Raw genomic sequence first — 25,171 nt, 5'->3', positions numbered from 1 at the left:
AAAAATGGGCCAAAATGGAAAAGTAAAATGTTGGAAAAACTAAGTACACCTCATGAATGAAAACCTTGTAGAACCAGCCTGAGCAGCAATAACTTCAAGTTAGGCTACAGTCATACGAGCGTGACCGATATACGCGCGTTAAAACGTGCGTAAATCTCGTCCATGTGTGTTGCGTTATTGCATCTGTGCTTTGCGAGTGGCATGTGTTTTTCACACACTCGCAAAGCACATCTTTTTTTTATTCGAATGGAATTGATGTGCTAATCACGCACAACACACAGATGTGCATCCGCGTGCTGTGCGTGAAAACGCACCAATATAGGACATTCAGTGAGTTTCACGCAACGGACTCTCACTGCGTGAAAACTCCTGCGTGTGTGAACAGCCCCATTGAAATCACCCCCCCCCCCCCACTAAATGAATTTAAATTAAAGACTCGAAAGCAAAAAAATTGAAAAAACACCAAGGGGCAGAATACATTGAAGGCTGAAAGCATTGTACCTAAATATTGTTGCAGTCCAAGACCATGTACAACTCCTCATGGCAATGTTATTCCCTAATGGCAGTGTCCTCTTTCCGTAGGATAATGTGCCCTGCCACAATAAAAAAATATGTTCAGGTAGGGTTTGAGGAACATGACAGCGTTCAAGGTGCTGAATTGACTCAAAATTCTCTGATTGTCAATCCAACCGTGCATCTGTGGGATGTGCTGGAAAAACAAGTCCAATTCATGGAGCATCCAACTCACAACTTACAGGACTTAAACAATCTGCTGCTAACGTTTTGGTGCCTGATACCCCAGGGCACCTTCAGAGGTCTTGTGGAGTCCATGCCTCGATGGGTCACAGCTGTTTGGGACAAGGGGGAACTACAAAATATTAAGCGGTTGGTTATGGCTGGATCATTGCACTGAAGCTGCTGCTTGTGCAGAGCACACTGTACAATGCTGACTGCTGCTTCTGGCTCTTGTAGTCTGTAACTGCATAGACCCCAGACTAGGGATGCACGATGCATCGAAACTTCGATACTGTGCATCCCCAAAAGGTTCGATACCGCTATTTCATGTATTTCGATACTAAGGTGTGCGGCCGCACAGCTAAGTATAGTAACACATGAATGTATGAGAGCGGGGCTGCGGCTGTGTAATACAGCCATTACCCCGCTCCTGAGTCCTGACAAGTGCGCGCCGTCAGGATGGTGCGATGCGGCCGGATCTGCACTGAGCGGCGGGACTGAAAACCGAACATGGCGGGCGCACTACAAAACACACCCATGTTCTGTCTTCAGTGCCTGAATCGCCGCTCATTAGTGCAGCACTGGCCGCATCACCTAATGCTGACCGCGCGCGCACCTAATGTCAGGAGCGGGGCAATGGCTGTCTTACACAGCCGCAGCCCCGCTCTATAACGGCGGAGATCAGAGACCTCTCATCTCCGCCGCTTTTCCCCTGAATGCTGCGATCAAAGCTGACTGCAGCATTCAGGGGAAAATGAGAAGGGGGGATTGGATCGCATCACAGGAATCCCTGTGACACGATTGATGGACATAACATATATGGGCAGACAGCCCAGGGTCAATTCAAGGACCCCAGGGCTGTCTTACCATATCTCCTTGGGTATGTCCGAACAACGGCCTGTGCACTATCCGTACACAGGCTAATGTACTGGCATATAGATATATGCTAGTTCATTAAAGTTTAAAAATAAAGTGAAAACATAAAGTAATATTAAATGTAAAAAAAAAACATACACTTTTTTTTTTACAATAAACATTAAAATAAGTCTCAATACATAAAATATACATATACGGTATTGGCGCGGCCGTAATAACCTGCACCACAATTTTTTTGCATCATTTATGATGTGTATGCTGTAAAAAAATAAAACAAAAACTTTTTTTTTTCACTTATTAATTTAAGGCACGAGGTGTGATGAATTTAACCTCCATGTGCCTCACATTAATAGTAATTAACCCCGTCATGTACCTTACACTTTAACCCATTATTACCAAGAAACCTGATGGGGTTAATTACTATTAGGGCAGATTCACACGAACGTTGCGTTTTTGCGCGCGCAAACAACGCAGCGTTTTGCGAGCGCAAAAACCATTTGACAGCTGCGTGTGTCATGCGTGTCTGATGCGCGGCTGCGTGATTTTCGCGCAGCCGGCATCATAGAGATGAGGCTTGTCAACGCCCGTCACTGTCCAAGGTGCTGAAAGAGCTAAATCTTTCAGCACCCTCGACAGTGAATGCCGAACACAACAGCGAAAAACCTGTAAAAAAAAAAGATAAAGTTCCTACTTACCGAGAACTTCCCGGCCGTTGCCTTGGTGACGCGTCCTTGGTGACGCGTCCTTGGTGACGCGCCTCTCTTGACATCGGGCCCCACCTCCCTGGATGACGCAGCAGTCCAAGTGACCGCTGCAGCCTGTGATTGGCTGCAGCCTGTGCTTGGCCTGTGATTGGCTGGAGCTGTCACTTGAACTGAAGTGTCATCCCGGGAGGTCGGACTGCAGGAAGGAGACAGGAGTAATCGGTAAGTTAGAACTTCGGTTTTTTTTACAGGTTAATGTATTTTGGGATCGCAAGTCACTGTCCATGGTGCTGAAACAGTTTAACTCTTTCAGCACCATGGACAGTGACTATCTCCTGACGTCGCGTACCGATAATTTTTTTGCCGGGATCGGCCAAAACGAGTTTGGCCGAACCCGGTGAAGTTCGGTACGCTTGTCCGGCTTCGCTCATCGCAAAGACACTCCATTTGGATGTTCGGAAACAGAAAAGCACGTGGTGCTTTTCGGTTTTCATTCATCCTTTTCACTGCTGTTGCGCGAATCACGCTCGTCCCACGGAAGTGCTTCCGTGTGGTGCGCGTGATTTTCACGCACCCATTGACTTCAATGGGTGCGTGATGCGCGAAATACGCAGAGTTATTGAACCTGTCGCGCTTTTTGCGCAGCAGACAAACGCTGCGCAAAAAGCACGGACTGTCTGTACTGCCCCATAGACTTGTATTGGTCCATGCGTGCCGCGTGAAAACCACGCGGCCCGCACGGACCGAATACACGCTCGTGTGAATCCCCCCTTAATGTGAGGCACATTCAAAATTCATCATCACACCTCGCGCCTCACATCAGAAAATGGAAGAACTTTTTATTACTGCTGGCAAAGTATCGTTTTGGTATCAAAATCGCAATACTTCACAAGGTATCGGTATCGAAGTCCAAATTCTGGTATCGTGACATCCCTACCCCAGACCAGACCCTTTAATTAATTCAGACCCTCAAAACAGACTGCTAAATTAATTCACACCCCAGATCAGACCAATTAACTTTTTCAGACCCCCTGACCAAAGCCCTAATCAGCCAGACTAAGGACTGCTTTACAGCAGCCTGTACCTTGTGTGCCATTGCCGCAGACCGAGACTGTTGTAAATGATCCTACTGCTAAAGTTAGTTATTCAGATACTAGTAGAAAATTGCTTTTACTGCTATTTATCTGCAGATTTACCAAAGAAAAATCTTTCCAAACCTTAATTTTAATGTGGGGTTTTCCCACGAGGGACATTTATGACATATCCACGGGATATGTCCTAAATGTCACATAGATGAGGATCCCACCTCTGGGACCCGGACCTATCTCTAGAACTGGGCCCCCTAATCCCCGTTCAACCTCTTTGTGTTTTCTGGCTGATTTCTGACCATGAAGGAGAAAAGTCTAACTCGCTGAGCCACGCTGTTTCCATAAGCCCCATAGAATTGAATGGTAGTCATGGAAACCGCGTAGCTCGCATGCTACGCTGCTTCCGTGACTGCCATTCACTACTATGGGAGTTACGGAAACAGCGCGGCTCAGCGAGTTACGCTGCTTCAGTAACTCCCGACCATGTAATCAGGAATTGGTCGCGAGTCAGTGTGAACTCAAAAACTAAAACATGGTTTAGGGAGCCCCGTTCTAGAAATAGGTGCGGGTCTCAGAGGTGGGATCCGCATCTATCTGACATTTATGACATATCCTATAGATATGTCATAAATTTCCCTCATGGAGATAAAAAAAAATTATTCAATGGAAAATGTGATTTATTTTTCGGTATTTTTACTGATTAACATTCTTCATGATTCTCAGATGTTGATTGGTCTAACATGCAGCTCCTGTTTGGAGCAACTCTGGTTTTGCCTGGTCTAGACTTACCATTTTTAGATGTGCCATACAATGAGAACTGGATGAAAGAAAACCTACATAAACTCCAATAGAATGGTTGTAGGCAGTCAGAAATAGCAATTGATGTAGAACTCCGATGCCATCAGTAGATGTTGATGCAATATTTTTCCTCTCCTTGTATGAAGCTGTGTGATCTTTGTATACATCTATGAATACTTCATGCAGGTAACCTTTTTACATTGTCTCTAGTATGGAATCCAAGTATACAAACTGCCGCCTTCAGGATGTCAATGTGATTGATACATAGAGAAGCCGCATCATCTTAGATCTTACCAGTTACTCGTGTGTCATATCTAACCACATATCACATATGAGAATATATTTGAATAGTGTTTTTGTATAAGTAACCTACAGAGTTACAATTATTCTTCTATCTCTTTTGTCAGATTCCCTTTTTAGGCTCTGAAAGAAGCGACGTCTGCAGCGAGCATGAGCAGGGATTTTGTTATAGTTCCTCCTGCAAAGAGTGGGAACTCTGTCAGATTAAAAGCCAAGTGAGTACAATACCTCCCATATTTTGCCAACTATTCGTGGATTTTAGTGAAATGAGGAGGTCGGTCTGTTCTATTAAATATTGAAGCATGAGAAAGATTATCGGGTATTCTAAGAGAAATTCTAGTATGCAGGATGTTTCAACAGGGAATGTCTGTAAAAAGATTTTATTTCTAGAAAATAATACTTAGCCAGTACTGCAAAATTGTAAGGCTCTGTCCACACTAGCGCCATGGCTTCTGTTTTTACATGAGATATGGTGGGTTCGAAACTCTTTTCATAATGGAACCTATTGATGTACAATGGGTGTGTCCGGTTTCCATTATTTGTTGCTTAATGGAATACAGTAGCATTATACTCCTATTCTTAGAGCAATAGAAACCAGGTGGAAAAAAACGGAATGAAACTAAAGTGTGAACAGAACCATACACAACCAGAGTTCTGTGCATTCAAAGTAGAATATTCTTATTCCTAAAAATAGGACCTGCCTAAAAAGCTGCAGCTGACCTCCTAGTTAGTTGCCTGCACCTCACAGATTTGTGCACTTTTTTTTTTTCCTTCTAGCCCCCACCTTTTTTGAAGATATAGGTGCCATTAGTTTTGTCACCCGATATGCAAAAATAAGGCCCTTGACTATCATATGACCTGTTAATACCATTCACTTTGCAAGAGGGAGTGAACTTTGTTGCTTTGACAATGTCCAGTGGACAGCATCACAGTGACTTACAATCATCAGCTCGGGCAGCAGGGGGTGCATGAGCCGCTCTGACACTCTCTGCTCTGATTGGATGGCATCAGAGCGCCAAGGTTCACTCCACCTCAGCAAGTGAGCAGTGTTAACCACTCACTTGACAGTCAAAGGCCTAATTTGAATATCTTACGCCAAAACTAATGCACCAATATCTCAGGAATGGTGAAGGCAAGAAGAAAAAATGCCAGAATCTGTGAGGAGCCGGCAGTCTAACTGAGATGACGGCTGCAGTTTTTTGGGCAGGTAACAGGTCTTCTCTAATAATGTTGCAGACTGTGGACAACCTACCATACTACCTGAAAAGGCAGCAGGAAAGCGCTTCAATGTTTGCTGCTCTTTTGTTTTTGTTCACTCAACTTTTTTCCGACATGGATATTGAAATATATCAGCAACCGACTTACTAAATTAAGCTTTGTACAACAGGGTTTACGTAATGGAGAAATGCCGTCAAATGATCTTCTGAAATCATAGAAACATGTGAGAGAGGTTTTATAGATTGATCAAATCCCTTTGGCACTCCTCACACATCTGTTACTGAAAATATGATTGAATTATCTAGGCAAACTGACGTTGACTTGAATGGATGCCTTTTTTCAACCTTTGTTTAGAACGTGGTTTCAGATTCCCAGTAACAGAAATCTATGAGCTGTGCCAAAGGGGTATAATCGCCTTTATAGAGCCCATTCATTCTGGAAATCCTTAGTGGTCCAAGGTGAGAGACTTTGCTAATGTGATCCTCATCTATATACTACATGTCAGAGCATCATTTTCATTGGATTTCAATTTTAAATGGAAGATCTGCACAAAGGCCAATGCCCCACTTCCAAAATCTGACTTCTTGGCCTGCTTCATCCAGTTCTATAGACACCTTCAGTGCCGGCACAAAGTGACATTCTCAGCCTGTGTATAACAAATACTTCCTCTGGCAAGTATTTCTTTATACAGATGACCCCGCTCGGAAAATTTTTGAGGATGTCATTAACAGAGGAAACCGGCTAGTAGAACCAGTGAGATATTCACATCCCAGGTAAGTAACGTTTTCGGGGTTGAGGGACTAGCAAAAAGTGAAAATGCACGTTAAGGATACTCAAGGTAATGCAGAATTTGAGTTTGTCTGAATGGAATCTCTTAAACATTCGTATGGCATACATTTTATTGGAATAAGACTTGCAGGCTGTATTCTCATGGACATTATCTGCAATGTGCATTTTGAGCTTTGACAGTCCTCTCAAATCCTTTTGTCTTAATGTTTGTTTAGGAATATGAGAGCGCTCCGTATGGAAACAATGCAACTTGAGAGGCATAATCAGGAAATGGAACAGAAACTGAACCAGTTGCGTCAAAGTATGAGTAGAGAGAAAGAAGAAAGAGAGTACGTGCATATTACCCTACATCTTCAGGTTTACATGCGTCTAAAGTAATGCTTGAAAAGCCATTTCCTGGGGTGCTTTTACTGGTATTATGGTTTATAAAAAGTTTTTTCTGATCGTTATATAATTGGAAAAGGTACCACCCAATAATATCCATTTGGTAGTCACCATTTCTTAATTTAAAAAATAAAATCAAAAGAAGTTGTGTATGAATGACTCAGCATTTTCAAGATCTCTGCCTTCTGCCCGTGAAATTTAACATTCTTGTCTTTATTCAAAGGTTGGGAGCTTGTCCTGCTTCCACAGGTGCACAGAGCATGAAAGAGGTTGTTGAGCCGTTTAAAATGGATGCCACCTGTTAAAATTCCTATATAAAAAAAAAATATATATATATACCTTCGGAAGTCTTTCTGTTTTTCTCATAGCTGACCTCCATCACTCCCGGGCACTCCCTCAGCCTCTGTGACAATCTGTCATGTCACATGGCCACGTCCTTAAATAGGATCCATCAAGGCTCTTTGACATCTACTAGTCATGGATGAGTGAGCGCCCAGGAGAGATGGCTGTGGAAGAATAAAAGATGTATTGCTAATTTTTGTCTTGTCTTATTCCCGACAGGTTGCATTCATTTTTAAAAGGCCATACAACGTTTTTAAGTGTATCCGAGCTCTCTGTTGTAACGGGCCATGCATCTGTGACATAAGTAAAAAGTGAATGTTTCCATTCTGGCAGCAAGCAGAGTCCTAGCATATGCATGAGATCAAGTTTTTACTTGATGTATGCACAATATCCACCCATCTACAGCTGATATGCTCCTATCAGTGCCCTCCACCCCTTCACCAAGCTGAAATCTAACAGTCTGCCTGGCTGTCACACATGCTCAGTACAAGCTGCAGTTTCCCTGTCTCTGCAGTGAGAGAGCTTATCTTCCAGCAGCAGTTTTAGTGTGGAATTACAGCTTCTAACTCCATCTGCTGCTTTCTTTTACTGCAGAGCCAGGGAGACCGCAGCTTTGCAGTAAAGGAGCGACACAGATTGGAGCTTGTCAGCTTTAGCTGGGAGGAGAATGAGAATACATCATGCATATATTTGGTCTCATAAAAATGCTTGTTTTAATATCCGGCAGCTTCATCCGGTATAAGAGATCTTTTTAATGTATACACTTTGTATTGTGAAATCTGGTGACAGATCATCTTTAAAAGCAGCTTATGATAAACTGTCACTTTGTTATTAAACTGTTCTGAGAAGTGACAGCTAGTTCTCCGTTGCTTTTGCAAAAATGGACGCCGACAATAGAAAAATGCAAATAATTGTAAGTTAAAAAACAAATTTACAAACTTCGGCTATCATACTTCGAACAATCATAAGCAATGTTAGTTTTCTTTCATATTTTATAAACCTTTATTGTATCTCAGAGAATCCCAATCTTCCACTGAATATAAAACACTTGACTCCACCTGAGAGGTAGGCCACATTCTGATCTGTGCTCACACTTGGATGACTTTTCATAAAGTTATCGTATTTCTTGCCTATGATGAAATCAACTTCTATGTTAAGTAATGCAACCTGCTTGTCGTTTCAAGTCTCCTTTGAGAAACATTGCATTTTCTGCGTTCAGCCTGACCACACACCTAGACTTTATTCATTCAGAATGAACGATGCCGAAAATACCGTCACATCTAGAGAAGATTGCGGCACATACTTTTTTTTAGTAATTCAATGGTTTCTATTCAGAAAATGTGCCAAACTCCCCAAAAAAGGAATGCTTTATACATATTACTAGTTAGATCCGAGCAAAATCTTTTCCTGAACGTATTAGATTACTCTATCTGCCTCCCTTCTGCGTGTTTTTTTGGGAGTTTATATCATCAAGCAGCTTGTATTTTTATTGCTATTTTATACAACATTGCTCCTCTGGGCACTATGCATTGTACTCTATACTGCCGAGAAAAAAATCTTGGCTCAAATCTTACAAAAACATACAAACAAAAACAGATCTTGATATTAAAATAAGCAATTGCCTGAAAATGTAGAGAAAAAACAAAACCATTGAGCCTAAGGCCACTTTCACATGGCAGCATTCTGGTCAGTTTTTTGCATTAATATATGTCCGCCAAAACCAGGAGTGGATAATAGACGGAAAAAGTATAATGTAAAGATTTGCAACTCTTTCATGTTTTAGACCCACACCTAGTTCTGTCTTACAAATACTGAACAAAATACTGACCAAAATACTGCCGTGTGAAAGTGGCCCAAGGCTACATGCACACGTTGCGTATTTTGCTGTGGAAAATACACTCCAAAACCGCAGCAATATGTAGGAAATTCGCAGGTAAAAATAATGGTGCGTTTTTCGGCGTGTTTTCATGTTGCGGGTTTTGGTGCGATTTTTGACAACACTAGGCAGATGCAATTCGCAAGCGGAAACGCAAGATAAATTTACATGCTGCAGATTTAAAAATACGCATCGCAGGTCAATTGCCGTAAATATACTGCAGCGTGTACATGAGCATTCCTGGTATCTCACTGACTATGCTAGTACTGTATTACGCAAATTCGCGTGCCAAAACCGCACATAGTATGCATTGTGTGCATTGTACCTAAGGGTGCATTATCGCTTTGCCGTTTTGTCAAGTTTTTGCCTTGAATTTTGCAAAATCGCATAAAAAAACTCCACTGTGGGTTCATAAGACTGCAGCGTTCTTGTCAAGTTCCCCTTCACATCATTATTTTCCTACATTTATAATACCCAAAAAATATCTAAGCCAGAACAATTATGCAGACCAAATAGTCCATAACGTTTTTTGTTTTTTTTTTACTATCTTTTAGTCCAAAATCTGGACAAAATACCCCCCCCCCCCTACAAATATATACAAAAGGATGAAAAACATATAGTTTAAAAACAGCCTCTGATGAAAATGATCACCATGGCCCTAATTACGTTAATATCAAGCCACCAAGGGATTAATGTCTAGAATCCGATCCCAGATAGGGTTACCACAGAATATATATATATATAGCCAAATGCAAAAAAAAAAAAGTAATTCAATTACCTGAGGCTGACAGGATGGCAGGTGGAAGTTACACCAGAGGAGACACCTTGACACGTGTTTCGCAACCTACATCGGGAAGTGAATATGCTAGTCTCATATAGGGTTTAAATGCTTAATCAAACAAGCGGTGTCCAATGGCGCAACATGCATCAAGGATCTGCCCAGCGTCACACCTCCCGCGTCATTGCCGTCAATCAGTACGTGCGGGTCTGCCCACACACCGATATCCGCCAATCCCCTGACAACTTCCGTTATAACGCTGGAGACGTCACATCATGCGCCTGCGCACTCACCTTCATACTATGTAAGAAAACGAAGAAAATCTAATGATATTTAAATCAATTTGACCACATTCTATAAAGATATACTCAGGTGAGAAAGCTTTTCATCTACCATTACGCCCATCCTAACGTATCTATAAAAGTATTTGCGATCGGCATAACACAAACAAGATGTGGTCTCCATGGTATTCACCAAAGCGTTTCCAGGGAGACTTAGGCCTTTTTCACACGACAGGGTCCGAGTATCGGCCGATAAAAACGTCCGTTTTGGACTGTTTTTACCGGCAGTTTTGCATCTCTTCCGATTCCGTTCCTGGCCGTGTTGCCGTTCTCAACACCCGATTTTGACCCGTTTTGCATCTGTTTTTTCCCTGTCCGTTTTAAAATCGGATGAATTTCATTTGTACATTTTTTGCCACAGCCCCTCTGTAGGTAGTGCCACACAGCCCCATGTAAGTTGTTCTACACAGCACCCCCCTACCTGTCTGTAGATAGCGCCACCGTTCCAGGAGAAGTCCCTGACTTCAATGTCCATATATGGACAGTGAAGTCAGGGACTTCTCCTGAAGCGGAGGCACCGGCCACAGGGTCGGGGATTCCGCTTCAGAAGTGCCTGACGTCTCTGTGTCCTTATATGGACACCGTGAAGTCAGGAGCTTCTCCTGGAGCGGAAACACCGGCCACAGGGTCGGGAATTCCGCTACAGAAGTGCCTGACGTCACTGTGTCCAGTGACGTCAGGCACTTCTGAAGCGGAATCCCCGAACCTTTGGCCGGTGTTTACGCTCCAGGAGAAGTCCCTGACTTCACTGTGTCCAGTGACGTCAGGCACTTCTGAAGCGGAATCCCCGAACCTTTGGCCGGTGTTTACGCTCCAGGAGAAGTCCCTGACTTCACTGTGTCCAGTGACGTCAGGCACTTCTGAAGCGGAATCCCCGAACCTTTGGCCGGTGTTTACGCTCCAGGAGAAGTCCCTGACTTCACTGTGTCCATATATGGACACAGTGACGTCAAGCACTTCTAAAGCGGAATCCCCAATCCCCGGCCACAGCGTTGCCGAAGCTGTGGCTGGGGATTGGGGATTCCGCTCCTACAGGGAGCAAACAAATACCCTCCTCCTCCTCACATGCACTTTGCACTGTGAGGAGGAGAAGGAGAGAGAGCGAGCGACGGAAGACACGGCCGTCACTTGGGACACATTCTATGGGGGCCGGGAGAACGTTCGAAAATAGGGAATGTCCCATTTTTTGACGGCCGGGTTTCCCGGGCCGTCAAAAAATCGGTCGTGTGAATAGCCCCATTAGGGGTCTATTGTTCCCACTGCGGCCGTGTGACCGCCGTTTTATGAATGGCCGAGAAACCCTGTCGTGTGAATAAGGTCTAACGTTGACAAATGCATGATTATAAATGTCAATGGGGATATAGTAAATCATTAAATAACATAAACACCAGTATGCATTACAAAATAACACCCCCCCCCCCCAAGAGCAAGCAATAATATAGATTTAATATAAATTTTATATAAAGAATGATGGAATGACAGGGACCATGAGAGGGAACGCACCCTCCTTGCACAACACAATTAGCCTGTATGTTGAGAAAGCTTGCGGCGTACACACTAAACATGTACATAGGGCTCTATTAGCCCTATGGAGGCCAAAATAGTGTTTTTGAGGTATGGAATAGCTTAGTAGACTACGCTATACAATACATCCGAATCCCATAAAGAAAAAGGTATACTGAGCTGTAAACTTTTTTTTTTTTTTAAATGTGGGAGCCTATGAGTGACGTATACCATTGAATGGCATACTTCAAAGGCATATGTTTACTTTATACTTTATGGGCTTTATAATAGCTTTTCATGACGTGTAGGTTAACCGGATATTATTATATTTTATGGGTGACGGCTGTGTCAAACATTAGCTGTGATGGATGCCCTAATAGTTGCATTCGTTATCTATAAACTATAATGGTATTCGTTTATTGTATATGTCTTGAACTCTTGTGACCCCAATTTTTGACTTAATCGTTTAATGGATACTATTATAGTCTATGGTGACGGGTGCCACTGTTCGGTCAACCGTCACGGCCTACATTGGGATTCTTTCCCGGCGTATACAGTGCAATAACGTGATGTGAAGGGGTCTAATATTGATCAGATACATTAGATTGTGGCGCTACAGAAAACACATGCAAATATTGCACCAAAACTTCTCTGTGTGAACTTCTTCATTGGTTCACTAGGAGGCTAAATTTTCTTCAAACCTGGAGAATCAATTGTACTATCTCTAGTTGCTATAGTAATCTGTTTTTTTTATATTAATAAAAGTGATTACTTTCACATCATTTTCAAGATCTCTGCTTGCTATCAGTGAATTGAAATATTCACTAAATACTTATAGCTAAGGATTTGGTACACTTTATTAGTGTTTGGCCAGGTGTCCGCTACCTTCAGCACCCCAGCTGTTGTGAAACTACATTTCCCGGCATGCTCTGACCGCCTTTGGCTGTAATAATGAAGCCTTTGGGTGTCAGGGCATGCAGCCTATGGCAGTCAGGGCATGCTGGAATCTGTAGTGCGAATGTAGTGACCCATGGCGTAGGCGAATCCTTCTTGAGCTAAATGCAGAAGCCGCATCGCAACAAGTAATTTCTGTTCTGGACGCCAGGCTGAACTAATGCAGTGCATTCGGAAAGTTTTTAGACCCACTATTTCACATTTTGTTATGTTGAGGTATTGTGCTAAATGAAAAAAAAAATTCAAGTTTTTCCCCATCATTCTGCGCTCAATACCCCATAATGACAAAGTGAAAACAGAATTTTTTGCAAATGTATTAAAAATGAAAAACTAAAATTTTGCATGAACATATAAGTATTCAGACCCTTTGCGATGCCACTTGAATTTTAGTTCTGGTGGCCTCCCATTTCCCTAGATAATTTTTGAAATGTTTCTACACCTTGATTGGAATCTACCTGTGGTAAATTAATTTGATTGGACAAGATTTGGAAAGCCAAACCCTCTTTATAAGGTCTCACAGCTGACAATGCATATCCGAGCCAAAACCAATTCATGAGGAGGAAGTGCCTGTAGAGCTCAGAGACAGGATTGTGTGGAGGCACAGATCTGGAGAAGGGAACAAAAAAATTCTTCTGCACTGAAAGTTCTGAAGAGCACAGTGGCCTTCATAATTCTTAAATGGAAGAAGTTTGTAACAACCAGGACACTTCCTAGAGCTGGCCCCCCCACCAAACTAATAGGGGGAAAAGGACCTTGGTAAGAGAAGTGACCAAGAACCCTATGGTCACTCTGGCTGAGCTCCAAAGATCCTGTATGCAGATGGGAGAAACTTCCAGAAGATCGACCATCACTGCAGTACTCCACCAATCTGGGCTGAAAGAAGCCTCTTCCCAGTAACACGCATGAAAGCCATGGAGTTTGTAAAAAAAAAAAAAGCACCTAAAGGACTCTGACTGAGAAACAAGATTTTGTGGTCTGGTGAAACCAAGATTGTACTTTTTGACCTCAATTCTAATAGTTATGTCTGGAGTAAGCCAGAAACTTCTCATCACCTGCCCATTACCATGCCTACCATGAAGCATGGTGGTGGCAGTATCATGCTGTGGGGGTGTTTTTCAGCAGCTGGGATAGGAAGACTGGTCAGGGTTGAGGGAAAGATGATGAATGGAGAAAAGTACAGATATTCTTAATGAAAACCTGATCTATAGTGCTCTGGACCTCAGACTGGGCCGAAGGTTCACCTTCCAACAAGACAATGACCCTAAGCACACAGCCAGGACAACACAGGAGTGGCTTAGGGACAACTCCGTGAATGTCCTTGAGTGGCCCAGCCAGAGTCCTGACATGAACCCAATCGAACATCTCTGGAGAGACCTGAAAATGACTGTCCACCGACAGTCCCCATCCAACCTGACAGAGCTTGAGAGGATCTGCAGAGAAGAATGGTAGAAAATCTCCAAATCCAGGTGTACAAACCTTGTGGCATCACACCCAAGAAGACTGGGGGCTGTTATCACTGCCAAAGGCGCTTCACCTAAGTGCTGAGTAAAGGGTGTGAATACAGTCAATGCAATATTTTTGTTTTTTATTTTCAATTAATTAGCAAAGATTACGAACATTCTGTTTTCACTTTGTTATTATGGGGTATTGAGTGCAGAATGATGGTGAAAAAGTAGAATTGTTTTTTTTATTTTAGCACAAGGCCCCAATATAATAAGTGAAAGGGTCTGAAGACTTTTAGAATGCATTGTATATTGTAAAAAGTCCAACAGATACTGTATGTGAGCAGGACAGCCTCTGAATTAAAAAAAATAATAATTTCTATTCATTGACAGAAATCCAGTATTAAAAAATCTTTCACTAGGGGACCAGTTCACTAGTAAGTTAATGTCCGTGAAGTAAAGTGTGTTCCCCTTTGACTCAGGAGCTCCTCCTCCAGGATGTAGAAATCTCGTACGTCTCTACTCAAAATCCTATGTCAGTCCTGTAAGGTGTCAATCATTTGCTCCAGTGGGCAGGCATTCAAGGTTTTGCACAGAAGTTCTGGAGAAATGGACCAATAGCTTTGATGAATGATAAATGGTTTGCTTACAGTGAGTCTTGGGGGGGTCGTCATACTTCATTAGTAAATGCCCCTGTGTTAGGCCCCATGCACACGATCGTGCCCGCAATCACGGCCTGCGATTGCGGGCACGGCCGGCCGCCGACTGATAGACACATTTTCGTGCCGTGCTCCCATACAAAGTATGGGAGCACGGGCCCCAAAATGCAAAAGAACGGACATGTTCCATAATTCCCGGAACATTTCCACGGCACGGACACCCTTCCGTAGTGCTACGGAAAGGTGTCCGCGTTCAATGAAAGTGAATGGGTCCGTTTTTGCGGACCGCAATTGCGGTCCGCATAAAACTGAGGTTTTTTACGGTCGTGTGCATGGGGCCTTAGATCCGATTTAAGCAAAGTACTTTCAATGTCAAAATCAATTATTTTCCAAAAACAAAATATTATTTTATATAGAACGTCATGAATTATTTTCTTTAAAACTTTTGTACCCTCTATTAATTTGTAATGTAGCCAGACATAAAGACAGACCTTTTTAAATATACATATACTCTTTACAGACTGTCAAACCCATATCACTGGATATCTGGGCAAGCTGGGAATCAACGGCATGATAAAGAAAACTTTGGAAAGGTATCTCAACCACATCATAGTGTGTATACATTGGCTACACCAAAAACGGACTTCTTATTAGCAATCATTAGGGTGCGCTCAAAGGGGGGAGGGGCTACTGATGCTTGAGGGGCATTGGTTACCTGCTTTATAAGCTCCTTAGGCATGACCTGGCCTGTCTCCTTGGCAGAATACCACTGTTCAGCGGGGCATCTGTAGCTGAAATACCCTCAGAATAAATAGTATTCAATGAACTGGTTTTTGGCAGTGTTCATTTATAATATGCACGTTTGCCGGTGTAAATCAATATGAATGTCAAAAAATAAATCATCAGTAGAACATGAGGCTCACCACCCTTGTGGCACGCTGTCTATCATGGCACTGTCTGTCATAGTCAAGTAGATAACCAGCAGAACACAGGGAGCAATCAGCTTGTGTGCTGCAGTTTCAGTATGCTGAACAGACTCAAGGATCCATTTATTGTAATAAGAAGTCTGCAGTTGGAGACTGACAGCTTTGTGCTAGGGATTACGCTTTTCTTTGTATTTCCTTCAATATAATATTTTGTATTGAAATCTGGATTGGGGATTTGAAACTCATCACTGTATGAAAATGCAATGTCCATTAATTATCCGCTGATGGTGCCAAATCTGAGGTTACAGCTGCCACAACATCAAATGCAAAAGGTGCTGTTTTGATGTGAATGCATATTAAACAGCTTTATAGAACAATACAAAATTAAAAAAAAGCGAACCCCTTCATGACTGGAGGTCTTTTGTTCATCACTGACCAATGATCATGATAAAACAGTAATAGGAGCTACGTAGAGAATGGTGTGGAACACTGCGAATCAGTTAAGTTTATAAGGTTATTCCTGTATTTCTTTCTTTGAACTAGTTACAGACTCTTTTTAAATGTTAACATTTTTGTTACGGCATCAAAAATGTTTGTTGTATATTACTTTGTAGTTCCCAAAATATGATTTATCTTTTGTGATTATTTTAGGCTCCTGCTGGAAAAATAAAGTTGAAAGTCCTCCAAAACCCAGTTTCAGGTAAAATGTAATATCTGGTTTTAAATTGATTTGCCAAATGAGATATATAAATATATGCTTGATGCCAGTTAGTCCTTAAATCAGTTGTCCATTTTGAAGAATACCCACTTGTATGAAAGGTCCCTTAACAATACGTTGCTCACCCTGCTGGGTCCCCTAGTGAGCAGCTGTTATCTGTATGGAGATGTGGCAGTAAGTGTCCAGTTTCCATGCAGTGCCACCCCAGGGGAAAGTAAGCATTACATAGTGCCCAATAAAATCCATAGTCTGTGTAATGCAGGACAGAACAGGTCCTCCTAAGGGAGAGACACTCTTTGTAACTTCTCTCCTCCCTAGCTAAGAAATGAGGATCCTGAACAGAGGAGCCCCCTCTATTTTTTTTAATCTTCCCTAATAGTATATATGAAAATGTTTTTCTAATCTAGACAACTCTTATAAGAGGTCTGTTGAATAGGAGACGGCAAGGTGCATTTAGTTACCGCCTACTCAACGTGCACACAGAATGAATAAATTGTTCCCTCTAAATTGGACAATCTGGAATATATCGCAGTTCCAATATGCTAACAAAATTGATAAAGACTGTATAATAGATACTGCCTTTGGTCTCATGCACAGTGTACATGAAGCCTGTACGGCGGCAAACAAAATCCCTGCGGTTCCGTTTTATGTATGCTGGCGACGTACGATACCATATTAGGGAGGTCTCTCCATTGGAGCAAACTGCTTCTAGGAGAGAATACCTCTATATACGGCATCATAGAGAATATTCCACAACATGACACGTATGGAGGCATACGGAGGTGCAATATGGGCCCATAGATTTCTGTCTGTGCATATTGTTGCTTCGTTCAACCAATGCGATTATATTTATGAGACCTTACTTTGAATCAATTACTGCACGTATAAATTATTATAGTGTTGTTATATTCAGTTTTTATTATTACTACTGTTGTTATTACTGGTATATAACTTCAATTTAAATAGTTCAATTTTATATTTTTGTTTCATACATACAGTATTTTTCCCACAATCCAATGAGACTAGTACTTGCTCACCAAGCTGTTTTGGTTAATTAATGCGTAGAGACACTTCCCCTTTAATTGCTGAACAATTAGTGAATGTATGTGGTAACATTACAGTCATCCATCAGCCTCACTGGAGGTTTTAACTAATTCTGTCCTCTAAGTAAATTGGTCCCATATTTCACTTGCAGATATGACTTCCTGCTTCCATTAGTCAGATGTACTTTGATTTATTCCATTTCCATGTGTTGGCCTCTTGTCAATAACCAAACCTGTTAAATTAAACTAATGCATGGCTGCATATGTTGACTAGTGAGTTGTGAAGGAACAAATATTGAATAGTCCAGCTTCCGTTAATCGTACGCTGCACATTGTAGAATAATTTGTGGCTGTGGATTGCCAGTAAGGGACGTGTTTCTGCCAGAATACAGAACACTTCATATATAACAGGTGATTAAGTGCTTTCCTCAGTCTTCTCGGCCTTTCCATTTTCATGACTTGATCTGTATTGTGCTTTACCTAGATCATGAGAAACAAAAGACATTATCAAGGACTACTAATATTCCAGGCGGCGAGAAGCCAAAGTTAAAAGGCAAATCGTGTGGACAGTGTGAATGTAAAAGTGCATTACTGGTATGTGGAAATGGGAAATTACTATATAGTGAAATTACTTTAATCCAGCATCAGATAATCCAAAAATGTTGATAATCCAACACATCACTGCATGATAATTTTGTATTATACAAGACCAGAACCTGAAGAAACCGCACAAAGAACCAATTATGAGACTGGTTTCCTTCAGACTCTATTCCATTTTTTATGACCATCCAATAATCCAGAATACTCAGGTCCTGTTTGTTGGATCAAACTAATTTTACTTTACTAGCCTCTATAGATTTGGAGTGCATTAATCTTAAACAAAAATAATCCATACATTAACTGATTTCTAATGGATCATTGGACCCTAGAATTCTCAGAACTTTTTGCCCTTGAAGTTTTATCCTGGTTTAAAATAGCAGTTTCTTAAGTATCAAATAAAAATTTGTCTGCTTGACTTTGCACAGAGGAACACAAAGGCGCCCTTAATGATCTTTTTATGGCATCTTCCCAAAGTTATAAGATAGCAGCAGTAATCATATTTCTTTGTACAATGCTAGAAGGCCCGGTGCATCTGTCTGTGTCCTCCTGATACATAGATTTCATTGCTAGTAGACAGTCTAATTATAAAGAAGTTAACCAGTAATAGAGTAAATAACAAGATAAAAAACTTTACTATAGAAGCGGACTTCCTGGTGGTTCTTGAAAACTGAAGGGCGAAAATGTAGTACTTTATTAATGGCTATACATAAAAAGTTAAGGGGGTCTACAGATGATCATAAAGGATCAATCAAAACAATCTTTCATCGGGGGGTTAACAATAAACTATCATTTTAGCCGACCGATGATGGTTTGGAAAGAAGATGGCCAGTTTTAAAATTTTTGTATGATAGTCGGTATTTAACTGTATATAGTGCAGTTGGCTTTTACATGAAGGATTGTTCTGTGAAAGAAAGTCCCACGCTCCTAAATCTTTCATCTTTTGCCCGGTGTCATTGACCATGTATTGACAGTCATTAAAGGCTATGTACACCTTTGAAAACTATTTTTTTTCCCAAAATGTGTATCAGTGTGATTAGTGCAACTTTGTAATTACATTTTATTAAAAAATTATTATTACTTTTTAGATATAGCTGCTTTGCATCCTGTATACGGAGCAGCTGTATCTAGCGCTGAAACCTGTATCTGTCAAGTCAGCGAGACTGACATGTTCAGTGACAGCGGGTCCGGATCCACCTGTTATCGACTATATCTAAGTTCATAATTTAGATGTGATCGATGACAGGTGGATCCTGCATGCCAGAGACACGCAAGACCTGTTGTCACTGAACACGTCAGACTCGCTTACCTGACGGATTCATGTCTGAGCGCAAGATACACCTGCTCTGTATACAGGAAACAAAGCAGCTGTATCTCCAAAAAGTAAAAATCCATTTTTAATAAAATGAAATAACAAAGTTGCACCAAACACATTGATACACATTTTTATTAAAAAAAAAAAATTTTTTTCAAAGATGTACATAGCCTTTAACTACTGTAATGGCCACTATGGACGGCAACGTTAAGTGATCGTTCATTTAACTGTTGTTCAAGCATCAACTACTTCTATCTAATGTGTATAGCCTCCTACTTATGCTCCATTGGTCACTTTTAAAGGGGTTTTCCAGTCCTAAGAAATCGATGGCCTATCCCCAGAATAGGCCATCAGTATCTGATAGGTGGGGGGTTTACTCCTGACACCCCTGCCGATCAGCTGTTCAGAAGGGGGCAGCGCGGTGCTCGTCCAATGATTTTGGTTGAAAAAGGTTATAGAATTAGATAAAGATGATTGTTATAACTAAGGCACTGTTCACACTGGCATCAAGTCTTCTTTATGTTATGGCTCTTTGACAAATCAGTTTTTTAACAAATCAAAACAGAAGCATAATGGTTTCTGACATATGGGGCTGCCAAGTTATCCTTTTTTTTTTTAACTGGGTAGAATAAGGTAGCCTACACTACTCTGCCCGATACTGATTGCAATTTATGTTAGAAAAAGCCCATTGAAAACAGTGGAGAAGTTAAAGGGATTGTGTAGCTAGAAATTATTATATCTTTTTTTCAGTTAAACAATTTGTATTTTAGTGATTACACATTGTTTTAATTTTTTTTACATTTTTTCACAAGTCAGGAAATATTATAACTTAGATTCTAATTTATAACATTTCCATGTGCTGGGCACTAGAGGGAGCAGTTCCCAAAATTGCAGCATGGTCACTGTGGTAAAGCAACCTCATTGATTTATGCTGCAAATTTGGGGTGGACACACTCTCCTCTAGTGTCCTCCCACAATCCCCCCTCCCTTCTTCTGGCTAGTGCCAGGAGAAGGAAGGGTTTGAATCTCTGTAACTCCAGCGATGGGAAACCTTTGAATCGACCAGATATGGACATCGGCACAAGTGCTGGGGTCCAGAGCAAAGCGCTAGCTGATACTCTGCTCGGGACTCAAGCAATAGGCAATGTGACAGGCTCTTGTGGTCATGTTTACGAACAGCACATGAAGCAAGCCCTCAGTCACATGGGGCCGTGTTGGAGCGTCATCATTATTAGAAAAGCTCCAGCACCTCCTGTAACAATTCACAAGGTTTAAACTGCACCATTTAGCACAGAATCTTAAATTAAAGTATATTAGTAAGTGACTTCTTTTCACATAAATATATTATTGCAATGCAATTTTTGGCCCCCGGATAAACGAAACAGGAACCTCTTAGTATGTCTCGAAACCCCAGAAACTGTGTAAATTTGCAAATCCTTATCCAATAATAGAGATGAGCGATTGGTTGTGGCAACTTTTAGCATTTCCATTTCATGAATCAACCTGTGAATCGTAAATATGGACAAATGGATTAGCTGATTCTGGGACTCAATTCAGCAGCGTCAGGTTTCAAAGATTGTAAATTGATTTGCTCCTGTCTAACAATGCATTGATTTGGGAACAGAGATTGGAGAAGATGCTAAATAATTTCTCTTAGGTCTACTCATTAACATTACTAAATTATTATCACTAAAGTTTTTTGTTTTTTTAAATAACTACATATACACACCTAGGTAGGTATTTCCGCCAATACAAAGGCTGAGATGACTATAAGGGGCATATAAAAAGAAGCATGTAACACCATTATTTTTCTAGGCAACCTCCTTATTAGTGTAAGGGTATGTGCACACACACTATTTACGTCCGTAATTGACGGACGTATTTCGGCCGCAAGTCCCGGACCGAACACACTGCAGGGAGCCGGGCTCCTAGCATCATAGTTATGTACGACGCTAGGAGTCCCTGCCTCGCTGCCGGACAACTGTCCCGTACTGTAATCATGTTTTCAGTACGTGACAGTTGTCCTGCAGCGAGGCAGGGACTCCTAGCATCGTACATAAGTATGATGCTAGGAGCCCGGCTCCCTGCACTGTGTTCGGTCCGGTACTTGCGGCCGAAATACGTCCGTATATTACGGACGTAATTAGTGTGTGTGCACATACCCTAACATTGTTCATAGAGACTCACAGCGATATTGCGTTTTCTTCTGCTTGTTTGAAGATTGTACTCGTTCTCTGAAGCATTTGAACTGAGAATTCTTGATGTTTTATATAATTAGCTCAACTTATTCTAGAATTTAACACATGTGGAATTCCTAGAATCTGTGGTCAATACAGTAATTTGTTTTTTGTTCTATTCAATGCTTTTCACTAAAGATGTGCTTGGAGTGTGGCGAGGATTACTGCTCTGCATGTTTTGCCAGATTCCACCAGAAGGGGGCATTGAAGCTACACAGAACAATGCCCATACAGGTACTTTCAGAGATGCTATATAAACGAACTTTACCATTGCGTATTTGTCATTTAAAATACAATTTTCATATTTTTCTTAATGCAAAGATTTGATTATGTAAATCTGGTTGTTTTTCTGTTTGTATTTTGTTATACTAATAAAAACATGAGTGTAGTTTCATTTCTCTCTAGTCGTTTTGCTCTAACATTTTAGAATTGTTTTGGTAAGATTTAATCATGCATGTATTTCCACATGAGTTACAGAAACATATCATAAATCATTGTATGTATTGTGAAATTACTCATTGAGCATGTATTTCAACTTAAAGTAATAGCTGCATATTAAAAGCTTGTTTCCAGTTCTTTGTTGAAAATTTCTTATAGTATGCCTCAGGGTGCACTATTAAACAAATGTTTTTTTTTTTATTTAAAATCCGTTATTTAAAAACACATTTTATACCCAATTTTTCCCAGACCATGCCCACAGTAGAAATGATCAGTTTTACACGCCCTCTTATTAGCCAGAGTGGAGACCCACTAAGAAGAGCGTCTCTCTCTCTCGCTCCCTCTGGTGGAACCAGGCAGTTCATGCTTTGAATGGTTGGCCATTTGAATGGCCTCCATATAATACTAAGATTCCTCTGCAGAGAAATGTATGGTCAGCTGATTGACATGGGCTAAAGAATCCTGACCTGCGGTGATCAACTGATCGCTGGGCCCGCTTCAATTAAAAAGGGGTTGTCTTCATGAGACAAGTACTAAAATATAGGAGTGGCTACCCCTTGTGTACATATTTAAGTAAATAAAAGGGTTTTGCTATATGATCCGCAAGTCCATAATGACGTAGATGCAGAATGAAGATGAGGAGAAGAAAGGAGGTCGCAAGGAAGAGTCTGTGTATGCAGCTTGATAACTTGATGACCAAAGACTTTTTTTCTCCATAGGCTCAAAAATGGCTGACTAAGGAGTCAACATTTTTGTGCCTTCTTACTTTAGAAAGAACTGGAGCAGAACAGCTTCTCTAACATGTATCACTGTATGAACTAAGAGAATATAAGCATAGGTAAAGTTTTACCACTTGGCTAAAGATGCACTTTAAGCAAATTTTAACAGAATTCATCCAGTCTGTCATCCTTACTTAAACTAGATCAAATTGGCACCATTATTTCATCATAACCAAATATGATTGCAGCATTTATCAAAATATTTTAAATTCATATTGGCATTAAAATCATTAAACCCATGAAACTAGATTAACCTTATTATCTCTTCTGGGACCTGCTAGATTGCAGCTGCTCCTGAAAGTTAAGAGACCTTATGCATTGGTAGAACATGACTAGTAGTCAGTTATTACTAGCGCATGGAGTTACAATGTGTGGCAAGTACATCATGCCCTTCCAGCTTTTGTGTTCAAAAGTAAAATCTGTGGAAACTGCAGCATCATTGTATCAGTAATATTTCATATGTTGTTTCACCTTCTTGCTGAACTTAAAATGGTGAATATAGTAGATATTGGGGCAGATTTACTAATACTGTCTTGAATTCCGACAGCTTAGAATTTGACCATTTACAGTGAATGGTAAATTTGGCGCACCTTTAGACACTTCTGTCTAACTTGATACCACCTCTGGTTCGGCTTATTTTTGTGCCGAAATTTGTGTGCAATTTGTCACATCTTAAGCTATGCCTTTTTCTGCTAAGCCACCCCCTTGTCGGGTGAGTCACTAGCATCTGTTCTTTTTGCCGCATTTCATTGATAAATTTGTCTCAAATGATTTGCACCAAAAAGGAAGGTACAATTTAGGCCAGAATTCTGGCACAATACCAATAGTAAGGCCCCATGCACACGAACGTGTTTTTGCGTCCGCAATTCCCCCGCAAATCCACGGGAGAATTGCGGACCCATTCATTTCTATGGGCCCATACACACTATCCGTGTTTTCACGGGTCTCCGCATGTCCGCAAATCCATGCCGCAGAAACTCAGGACATATCTTATTACGGCCCGCAAATTCGATGCGGACATGCCCATAGAAGTCAATGGGCCCGTGGAAAATGCGAGTACACCTCCGTGTGTCAACCGCAGTTTGCGGATGTGTTGCTAGGCGACGACCGGGAATGAGTTCTGTCGTCATCCTGTTTTACCTAGGCTTTTTTTTTTATCCGCATTTTGCGGATTACATACGGATGAACTGCGGAGGACATTTCACGGAACACGGTCCTGGAATTTGCGGACCAGAAAAACACTACGGTCGTGTGCATGAGGCCTTAATCTGCCCCATTGTTATAAATTAGACATCATGATCCAAATGTTTAATATTTCTCTATGACCTATCAAAAGTTTGATGAAAGTGCAGTTACTCTTTAAATCAATCAGGTCTGTAGATCCAGACCAACCTAGCTTTGTGGGGGGGGGGGGCAGGAAATGAGCGAGGAGGCTGGGCAGTTCCTCTCGTCTCAAACTAACAATTTCCTTAAGAAATGTTGACATTGGAATCAAGCAGTATAGCAAACAGAACATGCGTTTAATGAGCTTGGTTTATCTTAGTGCTTACCAAACCTGGAGGCCGGCCCTAATTGTTGGTGAGGTGCCCCCCAGTTGTTGGTGAGGGACAACTTGGACAGCCATTTTGACAGAAGTGAATATAAGTTGCAGAAGCCCTTTCTATGGTTTCCTGTTAAAAAACAAACCTGTAAACACAGAGGTCATATTGAACGCTGTTTTTTTTTAATGCAGAATCCGCTGCTTCTGCATTCCGGCAGTTGCTAGGGACTTCTGTAATGCCAGTAATGATGTCACAGGGATTCCCTGTGCAGAGGAGGCTTGGAGGGATGCAGAGAAGACACGATCAGCGTCTTCTCCGCATGTCTGGCTATACATATCACTGGTAACCGGGATCTAATGGGCTGTTACCATTAGATCACTGTCATCAATGATCTGTATATGGGGACAGCAGGGAACAAATAGATAATGTGTTCTCTTATAACCTGTGTCCCTATAGTACAAATATATAAATATATATATATATATATATATATGTAAAGAAACTAATAATAAATAAAATGGAAAAAGTAAAAAAAAGCCCCCTCCCGGCAAAAAAAAGTTCACACTTCTCCGAATCCACATGCACCAATTTTTTTAGAAATTCTGTGTGACATTACTGTGTTTTGCATAAACGTTAGGTGCTTTAGAATACCTCGTTCCAAAAGGTGAAATTTTGCTTTTGGTCATGAAGACCCAAAACACCCTTGGTCATGAAAGGGTGAATGTTTTACTAGGTTCAGAAAACTAATTTTAAAAGAAATTTAAGTAATTTTTAGCATGGGCTATGACCA

At 41.2% G+C, this 25,171-nt stretch overlaps 1 protein-coding gene across 1 annotated transcript in view; it reads left to right on the top strand.

The window, feature by feature from the left end:
- ZBBX (zinc finger B-box domain containing) overlaps positions 1–25,171 on the top strand; it is a 199,239-nt gene that overhangs the window by 37,279 nt on the left and 136,789 nt on the right. Inside the window, exons 2-7 of the mRNA XM_075861573.1 lie at positions 4,609–4,716; positions 6,724–6,837; positions 15,308–15,380; positions 16,365–16,413; positions 17,959–18,068; positions 21,762–21,857. Of these exons, the coding sequence (XP_075717688.1) occupies positions 4,652–4,716; positions 6,724–6,837; positions 15,308–15,380; positions 16,365–16,413; positions 17,959–18,068; positions 21,762–21,857 (507 nt within the window). The 5' untranslated portion in view covers positions 4,609–4,651. The remainder of the gene's footprint in view (positions 1–4,608; positions 4,717–6,723; positions 6,838–15,307; positions 15,381–16,364; positions 16,414–17,958; positions 18,069–21,761; positions 21,858–25,171) is intronic.

Source organism: Rhinoderma darwinii, chromosome 4, assembly GCF_050947455.1.
Source record: "Rhinoderma darwinii isolate aRhiDar2 chromosome 4, aRhiDar2.hap1, whole genome shotgun sequence".
NCBI lineage: Eukaryota > Metazoa > Chordata > Amphibia > Anura > Rhinodermatidae > Rhinoderma > Rhinoderma darwinii.
Note: the sequence above shows the minus strand (reverse complement) of the source record. Positions and strands in the feature narration are given on the sequence as shown.